This window comes from Mus pahari, chromosome 6, assembly GCF_900095145.1.
Source record: "Mus pahari chromosome 6, PAHARI_EIJ_v1.1, whole genome shotgun sequence".
NCBI classification, from domain to species: domain Eukaryota; kingdom Metazoa; phylum Chordata; class Mammalia; order Rodentia; family Muridae; genus Mus; species Mus pahari.
This window is the reverse complement of record NC_034595.1, coordinates 94,321,037-94,335,761: the sequence shown is the minus strand read 5'-3', so window position 1 is coordinate 94,335,761 and position 14,725 is coordinate 94,321,037. Positions and strand designations below refer to the sequence as shown.

Here is a 14,725-nt window from a genome sequence, read left to right as displayed (position 1 = left end):
GTCTAAGCTTCTGTCATGTTGGGCTTGAAAGCGGTGTCTGTTTCCCAGGTATAAACAGAGCGCTCTTAACAGTCAAGTCAGATGGGCATAGCATTGTCCTTCTGGGATGCCCTAGGGTCTTCAGTGTATCCCGGAAATCAGAAAATGTCAGGGAACCTTTTCTTTTTTCAAGTCATAACCTTTTCTTTTTTCAAGTTTTATTGCAAAAGGACCCTGTACACATTTATCAATTCTAGTACCTTAATAGCTACCCAACAAGTCATTAACATACAGAAACATGCATCATGAAAAGCATCCCTTCTGCATATTAGCAACTTGTCATTCCTGAGCCACAGTGCTCACATCCCCGAGGTCTGTGAACAGTCACTCTTCCCATTCATCCTGAGTGAAAGATGGAATGACTTAAGTACAAATGCAACATATTATAAACAATTTCTTACAAAAAAAAAAAAGTTACAAATTAAACCAAAGTATTTTACAGAATTTACTACAAAATGCCATAAAAACCGCCTCAACTTAAGCTCTCCCTCCCCCCCCCCCCCCCCCCCGTATCCGGCGAGCCAGCTGGATGTCTTTGGGCATGATGGTGACTCTCTTGGCGTGGATGGCACACAGATTGGTATCTTCAAACAACCCCACCAGGTATGCTTCGCTAGCCTCCTGAAGGGCACCGATGGCTGCACTTTGAAACCTCAAGTCGGTTTTGAAATCCTGGGCAATCTCCCTCACCAACCTCTGGAATGAGCAGCTTCCGGATGAGCAGCTCAGTCGATTTCTGGTAATGAGGGATCTCTCTCAGAGCCACGGTCCCTGGCCTGTAGCGGTGAGGCTTCTTCACCCCGCCGGTAGAGGGCGCGCTTTTCGGAGCCGCCTTGGTGGCCAGCTGTTTGCGGGGGCGGGGTGGGGGGTGCTTTCCCACCGGTGGACTTCCTAGCGGTCTGCTTGGTTTGGGCCATCTTCTTTCACCCAAAGCTGAGTCTGGGGCCCTTGCTGGGACCAAGGCCGCGCTGGAAGCGCTCGAACCAGAGCCGCAATAGCCAAGCGGAACAGGAAGATGCTCCCCCAACGAACGACCAAACCGCTCTGCGCTCCAGGGAACCTTTTCTAGAAAGCCTTCACACCAGTCGTCACTGCAACCCCAAGGGGCCGAGTAAGCTCTAGCTTAGCTTGGTGTGGTAGGGAAAGTCCTTCAGGATGAGCATGTAGATGCCATTTCCATAGAAGCCGACCCTGGAGGTGGGCACAGTGTTGCATGCCTTTAACGCCAGCCCTCCAGAGGCAGAGGGAGACAGAAACATACTTGTACTAATTATTATATTAGTAATAATGTATATGCTCAATAAACGTAGAAGGCACGCCGGGCGGTGGTGGCGCACGCCTTTAATCCCAGCACTTGGGAGGCAGAGGCGGATTTCTGAGTTCGAGGCTAGCCTGGTCTACAAAGTGAGTTCCAGGACAGCCAAAGCACAGAGAAACCCTGTCTCGAAAAACAAAAAACAAAACAAACAAAAAAAAAAGTAGAAAGCACAAAAAAAAACTTGAGAAAAAAAAAAAAAAGCCAGGTTCAGTAGTACATGCCTATAGTCTTAGCACTTGGGAAGCAGAAGCAAACAGATCTCTGTGAGTTCAAGGCCAGCCTGGTGCCCATAGTGAATTCTATGAAAGAAACCCTGTTTCAAACAAAGCAAAGAAAAAAAATCTAATTGGAAAACACTAGGCTGGGGCTGCAGCTCCGTGGGAAGATTGCTTACCTGGGAAGCACATGACCTTGAGGGTCGCAAAGAAGTCTGTTAGCCTCAGAGAAAGACCAAAGTAATGATCCCTCCACATAGAGCTGGATGGATCTCTATTCATTGAGTTTGCTTATGGGGAATCAACAGACAGTGTCACAGCACCCTGGAGATGTCCCTGCTGTGAAAAGACAGTGTCCTCCATACAGCCACCACCCCACCCTCACATTCTCTAGCACTTCCTGAGAGCGGGGACAGCTGGGGCAGAATTACTCGAAGCTGGGAGGAGGCACAAGCAGAGGCTCAGAATTACTCACAGCTGGGAGGAGGCACAAGCAGAGACTCAGGGGAGGCTCTAATGCTCTCCCCATTCCATCCTTGCTTTTGGACCTTACTCACTTGGTAAAATCCACAGCTAATGCCCAAGGCAACACAGTGAGAAATGATCGCAAAAATAGACAAATAAAAAATAAATTAAAAAATAAATAAACCAATAGAATGAGATCCAGAGGTTGTATGGCCAGCCAGCACAAGCTTGATTCTGCAGCTCCACCCAACCATAGGATGATCTATTCTTACGCACTTGGGGGGGGGGGGTTGGGAGCTAAATACAAGATAATTTAAAAGGTTGTTGACTGTTATCTGGAATGTAAATAGATAAACAGCTTCGAGGAGCTTGCATGCAAGCAAAACACTCATGCACATAAACTTAAAAGTACCTATAATATATTAAGATATATAAATTTTGTTATTATTTATAAAATGTAAAACACTTAATGAAAATGGATCCAGATCATGGTGGAATAAAAACCTTTGTTTAAGTCAGGCAGTGGTGACATACAACTTTGGTCCCAGTACCTTGGAGGCAGAGGCAGGTAGAGCTCTGAGTTCAAGGCCAGCCTGGTCTACAGTGTGAGTTCCAGGACAGCCAGGGCTACACAGAGAATCCCTGTCTCAAATCCATCCCCTGCCCCATAAAAAGACCTTCATTTGTAAGAGGGATAATTAGAAGCACTTGAAGGCAAAGAGATACTTGAACTCACAGTAGTTTACTTGCCTCTGCCTCCCAGGTCTGGGGCTAAAGTGTGGGGATGGTTTCACTATCTATCGCTACCCTTCATTCCTTTGGTTGATTTGGCCACAGGGAAGACTAAAACAAGAAAGGTCTAAAACAAAACAAAGAAAGAAATGCATAGAAATCAAGCTAGATTTCTTTTCCAGTCTCTCCTTTGTCCCTACCCCAGCCCCAGACCCCAAGGAAGCACAGGATGTCCCCCTGTGTCACAGGACTATCCCTGTCTCAGCATCCCTGATCAAGCTTTCCAGATGGCTCTGTGTGCATGCATATGACTCTTTATCACTTATGAAAGTTTGTTATTTGCACACTGGCTTTGAGACAGTGACTGCAGCCATGTCATCTTAAGCTGACAGTTCTGCTTCCTCAGCCCCTAAATGGTGGAGTGGACAAGTGCCACCACAACAGGAAGCGATGATGATGGTGATGGTGGTGGTGATGATGGTGATGGTGATGGTGATGGTGGTGATGATGATGATGATGATGATGATGATGGTGGTGGTGATGATGGTGATGATGGTGATGGTGGTGATGATGATGATGGTGGTGGTGGTGGTGGTGGTGGTGATGATGATATACTGGCACACTATGTACACTTTCTCTTCAGCCTTTCTATGGGGAGGATGAGCATGTGACCTTCCTTTACACATCAAGTCCTCAAGTCCTAGGGAGAGGATTGTCTTCCTTTAATCATAAAGGGATAGGGTTCAGCTTTCAGGCTGACTAGAATTAAGAGGGGCAGTGGTTAGAACTGCACGGTGAACTTGTGTCCACTTGAATGTTTATGAAAGCTCCCCCATGCTGCTAGTAAAGGTAGTTTGGCTTCAAGCCTAACAGATAGTGAGTGCAATGGGGGTAAACTGAGGTTTCCACCCATGGAAGAGTAGTGACTTGAGTCCTGTGATGAGGGAGATTGACTTCTTATGCCTCTGTCTAAAAGCATATTCTTGCCTGGATGCCTCCCAAGAGGCCTGCAGACTGAAGATCCACACCGATGAGCCTCCAGACCTCAGCCACACTGCTAGAGCTGGTGATGCACATGCCCCTAAGGCATGAAGCAGGGGCCCTCTCTGCTCTGGAGGACCTGCCCATGGGGCAATTCCTGCCACTGTCCATGGATGCATCCACCCTGAGGGCAATGGTGGCAGCCTGGCCTCAGTGTGGAGTCTAATGAAGATGGTCTACCTGCAGCCGTTTGAGGCTATGCTGGGTGGACTGCTAATCCAGAGGATTCATGCCAGGTAAGAAGATCCACCTATGCAGGAATTCAGGCAAGGGGCAAATATAGCCAGAAGGAATGGTGTCCCAGTGGATCAGAGATTCCTGATGGACCCAGCTTGAATGACTGTCAAAGACCAACTTTGGCAGCAGAGGATAAACTGAGGAAGACAGCCAATTTGGGGGGTGGGGGATCAGTGCTTAGAGCTGCTGATGGGGGTGGGATCTACAGAGGCTGCTGCCAAAGGCAGCCAGCAATTAGCCAAGCTACTCAGCAGACTTTTCTCTGAGGGAACAAAGCACACAAGTGGTTCACACACAAAGAGAGAGAGAGACACACACACACACACAGACATACGCAGGTAAACACACACACACATAAAATAGGTGAGAGAGCTCACAGGATAAAAGGCTGCTCTCAGACTTATAATCCTCCTGCCTCAGAGTCTCAATTTGGTCACCTATGGAGACAGGAGACCCGGAGACATTATCCAGAGAGTGAGAAACCTTACTTAGCCCGCAATGGGACATCTCCATCCAATTCCTCCCCTCAGAGCTCAGGGAACCTGGCAGAAGAGGTGCAGCGGGTGTAGTAAGAATCAGAGGGTTTAGCAGACACCAAGAAAGCAAGGCCCACTAAAGTAGCATAAGCTAAGCACACTATGAACTCAGAGACAGAAGCAGCATGCATAGGGCCTAAACAGGTCTGTACCAGGTCCTCTGCGCTTGAGTTACGGCTTTCAGTTTAGTATTTTTATGGGATTCCTGGGTATATGTCGCTGATTCTTATGCCTTCTCTTGGTCTCTTCCTTCTGTTGGTTTGTCCTGCTTAACTTTGATATGACAGTTTCTATCTTCTTATATTTTGTTTTGTTATAGTAACAAAAATAAATAAACAAACAAACAAAAACCTAACCACTAGGGTAAATGTTAACAGTTGAACTGCCATTTATACCTGCTGGATATAACGTTTTCTCGAGTAGAGTGACATTGGGCATATCAACCACTCTAAGGCAGGCCTCTTGTTCAGGACTAGTTGACCAACATGTAATGAACTCCATAGAATTTTCTGTGTTTTTACTTGGTTAAAGTTTAGTAGTGGATTTGGGGGTGGGGGATGCTTGGGTAGGGAGGGGGAGAGGACCTAAAAGGACTTGGAGGAGGGGAAACATGATAAAGTTAAATTTTTGTCTTAAATTAAAAAATAAATAGATAGATGGATAAACAAAAAAATAAGACAGGACTAACCTTATCACTGCCTGAGGGTGGGTTGGTTGTATCCCCATTAAGTCCCTGTGTGAAGAGGTGGGAACCAGCTTGGCAGAGCCAACTCTAGCAGCTTAGACAGTAGTCTAGCCTCTGCCACTCTAGGCCTCTCCAGTGGCTCCTCTGAGGCCTTTTATTATTGTTTCAAACTCTCCTTCCTCTACTTCCCAAGTGAGGGAATCAGAATCGGAGGAGTGCCTGGTCCCTGACTCCAGCCTCCCCTGAAGCCTGAAAGACCTCTGGAATCCTCCTTGCTCTCTCTATCCATCAGTAGCTTCCAGTCCCCATGTCCCCTACCGCACTCCATCTTCCTCCAAGGCACGCCAGGTAGGACTGTCTCATTACTAGGTGTGGTGGCCTATGCCTTTAATCCTAGCACTCCAGAGGCAGAAGAGCAACAATCTCTGAGCTCCAGGCCAATTTACTAAATGCAGACCAGCAAGTTCTATCTATTTTTTTAATATTTTATTTAGTGTTGGGGGGTGTATGTGTGTGCCATGACACAGCACTTGTCTTGGCCCACATAAGGACCAGAAGGCACTTTCAGAAGTCTCTTTTGTTCTACGTGGATCCTGTTAGGCTTGGGAGGAGGGGGAGCTTTCTCTCTTACTCATTATTTACTAGTCCTCTTGAACAGCAGTTAGACAGTTGTGGGTGTTGAGAATTAAACCCAGGCCTCTGCAAGAACACCCCACATTCTTAACTAAGCCATCTCTCCAGTCCTCCCCTATATTTTTAGCACATATACAAATGAAGTGAAACAGAGGGTATGAAACAAAATTCTTTATTGCAACCAGGTTATAGAGAGGAGCACAATGGCTAGGCTTAGATGCTTACTAACAAAATAAAAGTTTACTCCTGGACACCTATAACGCACCTTAAGGCCTGTCAATCCTTTAGGGGACAGGAACATGTACTGGAGACCTTTGTTTTCAAAGGGACAACCGGAGGCTGGAAGCCCTGAAAAACAGAGTCTTACATACTTGTGGCCTACAAACTAGCCAAGGTGCCATACTTCAGTAATCTTAGCATTTAGAAGGTGGAGGCAGGAGGATTTCAAGGCCAGCCTGGGCAATATGTGACCATGAAAGAGAGAGAGAAAAAATAAAAAGTGATAAAGCAAAGTGGCTTAGACTCCATTTTCCTTGCTCTGTGTTATCTTTAACTTCACTTCAGCCATCTTTGATGTGTCCATAATACCTCCTAGTCTAAGTGTACTAGATTGAATTAACTTCACTTCAGCCATCTTTGATGTGTCCATAATACCTCCTAGTCTAAGTGTACTAGATTGAATTCCTCTACCATTCCCCCCAAACCCCTCACAGGAGAATGCATTGCTCATTTTAGGTTGAAATTCTGTATCCTAAAGCAATGAGCACACAGTGAGACATAACAGATGCCCAGGCAAAAGTAGAGGGAAGGCATCTGACTGCTTTCACTTTACTACGATGCTGTAGTAGTCAGAGTTCTCTAAAGGCTAAAGGAGCAGAACTGACAATTGCATATGTATCAGGAACATATGGGGTTTACTTGACTGGCTTCCCTACCGGCTGTGGTCCGCGCAGTCTGACAACGGCTGGCTCACAGCGGACAGGCCAAGGACCTGGGAGTTCATTCACAAAGCTGCAAGTCTCTGCAGTCGCTGTAATCCTAGGCTCCTAGAGAGCTGCTGGTTTTCAGTCTATGTTAAAATCCTGAAGGAAATGAATACTGCCCAAAGAAGTAGGACAGACAAACTTGGCGGCACAGGTTCCTTCTCTCTCTCTTTACAAATGCTGTCAAGAGTACCGCATGGCCACCATTTAGCGTATGTGTTGTTTCATCAAGTAATCTGATGATGAAAATCTCACACCTCACAATAATATCTAGTTGTCATCTTGGGTTCTAGTTGTTACAGAAGTAGTCAGGTTAAAAGCCAGGTTTACCATTACAGAGGTCTAGAGATCTTGGGCAAGAGACAGCACAGGGTCTTTCCAGCTCAAGCCACAGGAAAAGAATAACACTGAATCCAAGTTCCAAAAATCTGGTGAGAAGGACACCAGAATATCCAGGTTCTAAAATCTGGCTATTTTACTACCATGTAAGAAGGAGAAAGTCATTCATTATCATGACCTGACAGAACTCATTTATTTAGAAAGTGCTGAACTGGGACTGGAGAGATGGCTCAGCAGCCAAAAGCACTTGTTCTTGCAGAAGACTCATATGATGGTTCACAGCCATCCAAACAAAACTCCAGTTCCAGGGGATCCAATGCTCACATCTGAACTCTACAGGCACCAAGGATACATATATGCAGGTAAACCACCCAGATATAAAATAAATAAATCTTAAAGAAAAAAAACAAAGAACAAACGAAAGAAAAGAAATGCAGGATTGTCTTTTGATTCCACAGACATCTGTCCTGGGTCCCACTGTTCTCTATAAGCCCAGTCTTTGTGGTCTAGCCCTCCTGCGCACCATTTGGGTTCCCAGATAATGAGCAGGGTGTGGCTGTGTGTTTTGGGTTCTCTTGATGCAAGACCTGTTCCTAGACTTTCATTTCTCAGTATCAAAAACCAACCTGGCCCTATTTACTGCCGACAACGACAAAGTTTGGTCTCCAGACCGTAGACACAGCGCTGACAACATTCATGGCAGATATACGTAGCAAAGGAGACATTCTTGGGCTGCCTTAAAGTAATGAGTGTCTCCATAAGCTCAGGACAAAGTTGGACAAATCTTCCCATAAGGATATCACCCGTGTCATCATAGCACTCCAGAGGGGCAGGATACAGCTCCTGGGTCAGCTGGCTCAGACTGGCTGTGTGATACAGAAGGTCCTTTAGAACAGCCATGGAGATGTCATTGTCATAGAAATTGACCCTAGTGAGCTGGGAACACTGGCTCAGGGCAGGCAGGAGGGCAATGAGCTGGGAATCTACCATCCAACAGCCCTCCAATTCTAGGGTCTGCAGAGTGCCTGCAACACTCTTGAGGAGATCATGGAAAGGCACAGGACGTAAGTCAATTAATTTCACAAGTCTCAGGTTCAGGTGTTTGAGCTGATGGAGGCTCTGACTCTGGGACAAGGAATTCAAGTCTAAATGTGAAAGCTTGCACATGGTGATGGACAGGGTCTCCAACGGAGTCTTCAGGTACCTAGAGAGAGACCAATGATTAGTTCTGGCACAGAGAGATGCAGAGATTTGGTGTTAGGTTTGGCATAGAGGTAAAGGTGACTATATGACAGAGATCCATCTCCAGGATGGAGTCCGGACATTATTGGAGTCTTACCATTCTTGGCAGAGAAAAGCCTATCAGTATGGGACTTACTTAGTCCATAAGTCTGCAACATCCACAACAACAAAGGAAAGAACCTGTGCTGGCCACATTAGCCCAAGGCACACACAGGAAGAACTAACCCGTGAAAGATCCGGAACCATCTTGAATTGTCTTTTGCATAAATGATGCTTTCCCTCCCCCAGTACAATCTCTGTCCTTATTTAAAGTTTTTCACCCCTGCCTCTCATCTACAATGGTTGTAATACATTTCTACCCATTTCTACTCAGGCCCTACCTGGGCTCAAGAGTTTTTCACATGTGGGAATTCAGAAGACACAGAATTGCTAAGCCCAGAGGTCCCCTGGAGACCTGTGCAAGTGTGGTCCTCTTCAGTTCTGGACCCACTATTCAAACCTATCACCTTATCTTAGATGGAATCCCAAGGAGGAATACACAACACATGCTTACTACATCTGACCTACCGAGTTGGTCTTCTAGTAGAGCTGTTCTCTCTTCATCTCCTACCCAGCCTCTGCTTAATGAGTAGTCATGGAAAAAACAGAGCTCTCAATTCAGTTAAAATGGAATAAGACCCTACACCAGATGTTGCAATGACTTCATCACTGTGACTCCACAGTGGGTGACAGACCTCAGCTGCCCACTACTCTCTAAAATGTAACAAAGGAAGGTTTGTTATGATAACGGAAACAGCTCTCCATCCTTCCTTACCTGAACAACTGTTTCATGTGCTCACTGGAAAAGTAGATGCCATTCATGGAGAGATGCTGGAGAGAGTTGAGTTTGGAGAACTGAGAAACAAACTTGGTGATACACTTCTGGATGTCCAAGGAGGTATTTAGAACCTTGAAGGTATTCTTGTGAATCCGTGTTAAAAGGAGTTTTTGAAGGTTTCTCATCTGGTCCAGATAAGATGCAAAATGCACCAGAGTGGACAGACTCCAACCTGTGTTCAGTTCCAATTCTTGGATGCTGTCTGGCTGGAAGACCATCAAGACCTTCCTGACGGTGTACACAGGCAAGGCCCAAATCTGCATCTTCACACAGCACAGCCGTATGGAGCTTCTCCTCTGCTGGGCCCACTGTAACAAGTATGCTTGGTGCTCATTCAAATGGAACCTGAGGCACAGGTCAGTGACCACCTTCAAACGTCGCCTCAGTGCATATTGATGAAGGCGCTTTGCTATCTGCTTTTCACACACAGTCTCTGCTGAGCGGTCTCCATCCTCTGGTCCAACCCAAACATCCCAGAAGTCATGGTACACATTCCTCAGGTCCAGCACTTGAAGCTTCCTCCTTCTGTGAGTAAAAAAGGGTAGAAGTGTCAGGAGACCAAACAATGGCCAGCTTTTCTTCCCAATCTCTGATGCTGCCTGTTCCCTGCTGGCTTATTTATGTACGTTTGTAGCATCCAGATAGCACCTCATGCCTCCAGAAGAGGGCTCTAAGTATTAATATTAACTTCATCTGGAGACCTGCCCTGCTTCCTCCATTCAGTTACTCTTGACTTCTACCTCTTCCATTTCTAGTACCTCTCCAAGAGCCAAGGAAAGATTTATCCCACTGTGGCATCAGCTGCTTTAAGCTGTACTGGTTAGGGCTTCTGCAATCTTTAAAATGATACCCCCAGGAGCTTCTGATCTACCTCTGATCCCACTCTCCCTACTCTAGATGTCCCTTCCCTGTACCTAGTATCCCCTACCTGTGTCTTGCTTACCTGGGAAGAACCTTCTGTGTCCATAGCATGTCTACTCCATCCAGCACAGCCTGCAAGATCTCCAGGTGAGGAGTCTTCATCAGGGTCCCCAGAGGGAGGAAGGGAAAGGGCCACACTGCCACCATGGCCCTCAGGACATTAGTTTGTCTGTGATTGAAGGCTTCCTTGAACAGCAGTGGGAAAAGCGCCCTGGGAAGGTACTGCAGAGAAGAGATGGCCAGGGCCTCATCCCTCAGTAGTCTCTGTACTGACAGCTGCAGGAGTGTGGGTGGGTCCTGTACACTCATGCTTCAGATCTTCAGTCTCAAGGAACCTGGTGAAGCATATAGGAAGGAGGCTATGTCATAAGAAACCCTACATCTTAGTTACTGTTCTATTATTGTGATGAGATGCAGGATGAAGACAACTTAAACCATTTAACTGGGGACCTGGTTACAGTTTCAGAGTGCTAATCCATAATCATCATGGTAGGTAGGCATGGCACTAGAGCTGTAGCTGAGAGCTTATATCTCATCCTCAAGCACATAAAAAAACAAGGGCCTGGCAGGGATTTCTGAGACCTCGAAGCCTACCTCTACTGACATACTTTCTCCAACAAGGCCACCTCTCCTAATTTCTTCCTAACCAGTCCACCAAACGTTCACATCACACGTCATGGGCCATACCTTCCCAACTGTCCTACTTACAACTAGCAACTCTTCCTCCAAATTCAATTTCTACTGGGAAGGGGCATCCAGCAACCTAAGAGCTCAACTCCATCCTTTTCCAGCAATGGGGACACTGATCATCTCTCAAGATGCTCATGGGAAGGCCATGGGAATGTTTCATGGCAAACTTTACCATATTCTGCTTGTTTTAATTGTTTTTTTTTAATGTGCATTGGTATTTTGCCTATATGTATGTCTGTTTAAGATCCTAGAGCAATAGATACTTGTGAGCTGCCATGTAGGTGCTGGGCATTGAACCCGGGTACTTTAGAAGAGCAGTCGGTGCTCTTAACTGCTGAGCCATCTCTCCAGCCCCCAATATTTTGCTTTTGATGAACTGAACCTCCCTGGGAAAGACTATGGGAGATCTGTGAGCTGTGGGTGATCATTACTTGTTACTTTCAAAGCTTTAGAGCTTGATGTGGGGTTCTCAGCTATATCATACTATTCTAGACACTGAAGCAGGAGGCCACTAAACGCATACCAGCCTACAGTGTCTCGCAGGTAAAAGCAGCTTTCACAAGCAGTTCTCAAGCCATGTATATACCTGTCTTTAGAGTGTCTAGGAGACTAACCTTGAGATGAAGACCTTGATGCACAGAGAATACACAGAAGAGGATTTCCCATGTTGTTTTAGAGTCTAGGGGAAGAAATAGATGGAAAAAACAAAACAAAACAAAACAAAACAAAAACAAAAAAAACAAACCTTCCAGCTATACTTTTAACTTTTTTTTTAAAGATTTATTTATTTATTATATGTAAGTACACTGTAGCTATCTTCAGACACTCAAGAAGAGAGAGTCAGATCTCATTACAGATGGTTGTGAACCATCATGTGGTTGCTGGGATTTGAACTCAGGACCTTTGGAAGAGCAGTCAGTGCTCTTAACCGCTAAGCCATCTCTCCAGCCCCACTTTTAACTTTTTTGCTTACTTTTTAAAAAATATTTATTTTATGTATATTAGTGCTCTATCTGATATACCTGTGTGCCAGAAAAGGGCATCAGATCTCATCATAGATGGTTGTGAGCCATTTGGTTGCTGGGAATTGAACTCAGGACCTCTGCAAGAGTGGCCAGTGGTCTTACCTGTTGAGCCATCTCTTCAGCCCTTTTGTCTACTTTTTCAAAGTAAAAAAAAAAAAGTCTTGCTTGTGCTACAAGCTATGAAGTCAGAGCTGCCCTTGATGGAACTCATTATGTATGTAGCCCAGGCTTGCCTACAAACTCACCATCTTCCTGCCTCTCTTTAGGAGTGGATTGTGTGTTTTGGCTACAATGCCTGGCTAGTGGACTCTACTTTGAAAATACTTTATTGAGCCTCCCCAGCACTATGGAAGAAGAGAAGAGGTAGGAGGGATCCGGGTGAGTTTAGTCTTAGTCAGTACAGAATTTCTGATCAATCCAAGTTGTGAGTCTCAAAACAAACAAACAAGGAACTAGAGATGTGGCTGAGCAGTTAAGAGCACTGGCTGCTCTTCCAGAGGCCCTGAGTTTGGTTCCCAGCACCCACATGGTGGTTCATAGCCATCTGAAACTTCAGTACCAGATCTGCCCTCTTCTGGCCAGCCAGGACAGCAGGCATAGACATGGTGCAGACACATAATCAGGCAAAACACCTACACACAAATAAAATTTAAAAAAACAAAACAACAACAACAAAAAAAAACAGAATCAAAATAATTTTGAGGCGAGGTTGATTGGGTTTGATCCCAGGGCCTGGCCCACAGTAGCCAAGCACTCTGCCAGTAGGCTGCATTCTTAACTCATTTGTTTCATTTTATGTAAACACGGTCACTTTATATACCCCAGGCTAGCCCAGAAATGGAGATCACGCTCCATTGTGTTTCTAGGGCTGGAATGCCAGAGAGTGTTAGCAGCCCACCTGGCTTCTTTTTATTTTAATTTGGATCAAGGTCATATCAAATTATCCAGACTGAATCAACTACATTCCTACAGCTTCAGTCCTCAGACAAGCCTGGACTTGTAGTCCTGTGTCATCAAACCTCTTTAATCACAACACCAAGGAAACAGCAGAGGCAGGCAGGTCTCTGAGTTTGAGGCCAGCCTGGTCTACAATGCTAGTTCCAGGACACCCGGTGGTACAAAAAGAAACCCTGTTTCTGAAAATTTTTTTTAAAAATTAATTAATTTTTTTTTTAAAAAGAAAGAAAACAGATCTCAATTTCAAAACATTAACTTATGATGTAAAATTTATGGAATTACAAGCTAATTAATCAAATGTAGAGTTAGACGGTCAGGGGTTCAACTGAGACCAGTCCAAGCTTAATGAGACTCTGCCTTTAAGAAATTTTAAAGTCAGTAGGCAACACTAGCTAGACATGGTAGTGCATGCCTTAAACCAAAGCCTTAAAACCAAATACTCAAGAGGCAGAGGCAAGTGGATGTCTATGCATTCCAGGACACCCAGGGCTAAAAAAAAAAAAAAAAAAGTAAGAATGTAAATACATAAAATCCGAACACTGAGAAGATGGAATTAAAAGGATCAGATAAGACTATGTCTTCAAAATAAAATGAAATGAAAATTTTAAAATGTGAAGTCAGATATGATGAGACTACATCCTTGGCTACATAAGACTCCATTTCAAATTAAAAAAAAAAAAAAAAGACATGTGACTTCTACGTCAACATGTTCTGCATGTGACCCTGTCTCTAAAAAGAAAAAGAAATATTAAAATATGCCTTAAATATTGAATCAGCTTTTTAATTCTAACATTCAGAAGGGTGAGGCAGTCTGAAGCCAATCTGAGCTAGACTAAGGCCCCATCTAAAACAAACAAACAAAGAAAATAAAATTTAACTTGACACAAACCAAGGTATAATTCTAGATATTCCACTAACTCTCAGCTTGTAGTTCCAGCTTGGGGAGGCAGATGCAGAGCTGCCAGGTAATTTAAAAGCACTCTTGACTGCTCTGAATTCTAGGTGGGCCTGAGCAGCAAAGTAAGGCCGTGTCTCAAATAAAATAAAATAAAATAAAAATAATAAATGAAACCAACAAATTAAGGTCGAAGATGATGGCAAGCGTCATTATTAGTAAACTCAATGCCTATGATTTGTCCCTGTTTAGAGAAAAATAAGAGTTCCTTTGGTATCTTGGGTCAAGTGGCCCTCCATCAAAACTGTGCCCTTCTGGAGGTGACTGACTTACCAGAAACAAGAACTGATGGCAGAACTCAGAATCCCCGCAGGCCCAGGCAGTCAGTCCAAGCTCGGACTCCAAGAGCTGTCGAGTGTCGTCCCGAGCTTCTCAGGAGCTTTTATAGCCATCTTCGCTTCAAACTTCCGGCCTGCAGCGTTTTCATCTGTCTCTGTCTCGCACTTCCGGCCTGAAGCGTTTCAGTCGTATCCGGTCCACACTTCCGGTCTGAAGCTTAGTTCCTCCGGGTTCCGTCTTTACACTTCCGGCCTGAAGCGGTTTTTATGTTTTTGTTTTTCGGTGGTTTGTTTTGTTTTGTTTTGTTGTTTTGTTTTTCCCCGGTCCGCGTATACTGTCTCACATTTCCGGTTTGTAGTCCCGCCTGTCAACCGCAAGCCGTCCGCTGATTGGGTGACTGAGTTTCCGCCACATAGGGGCGTTTTCTGTCTCTGTACTGATTGACAACACAGTCTCCGTGAAAAAGGAAAAAACAAGACAAAACCAGCCTGCAAAACCGCGCGCCCGGCGCGGAGAGGCAGATGCAGGCGGATCTCGGGGGAGGTAAAGCCAAGTT

At 45.1% G+C, this 14,725-nt stretch overlaps 1 protein-coding gene and 1 pseudogene across 2 annotated transcripts; both read right to left on the bottom strand.

The window, feature by feature from the left end:
• Window positions 1-516: 516 nt before the first annotated feature.
• LOC110323876 lies at window positions 517-956 on the bottom strand (annotated as a pseudogene).
• Window positions 957-6,063: 5,107 nt separating this feature from the next.
• On the bottom strand, window positions 6,064-14,515 carry LOC110323336 (PRAME family member 8-like). Of its 2 annotated transcripts, XM_029540405.1 has the most exons (5): window positions 14,164-14,515; window positions 11,568-11,632; window positions 10,286-10,598; window positions 9,280-9,867; window positions 6,064-8,427 (listed from the first exon to the last, which is right to left on the bottom strand). In XM_029540405.1, exons 3-5 carry the CDS (start codon window positions 10,570-10,572, stop codon window positions 7,860-7,862), a joined length of 1,443 nt encoding a protein of 480 aa, XP_029396265.1. In that variant the 5' UTR covers window positions 10,573-10,598; window positions 11,568-11,632; window positions 14,164-14,515; the 3' UTR covers window positions 6,064-7,859. The 2 variants fall into 2 exon arrangements, with proteins under 2 accessions (XP_029396265.1, XP_021056160.1); XM_021200501.2 differs by lacking the exon at window positions 11,568-11,632 and having other exon boundaries at window positions 14,164-14,513.
• Window positions 14,516-14,725: the final 210 nt, after the last annotated feature.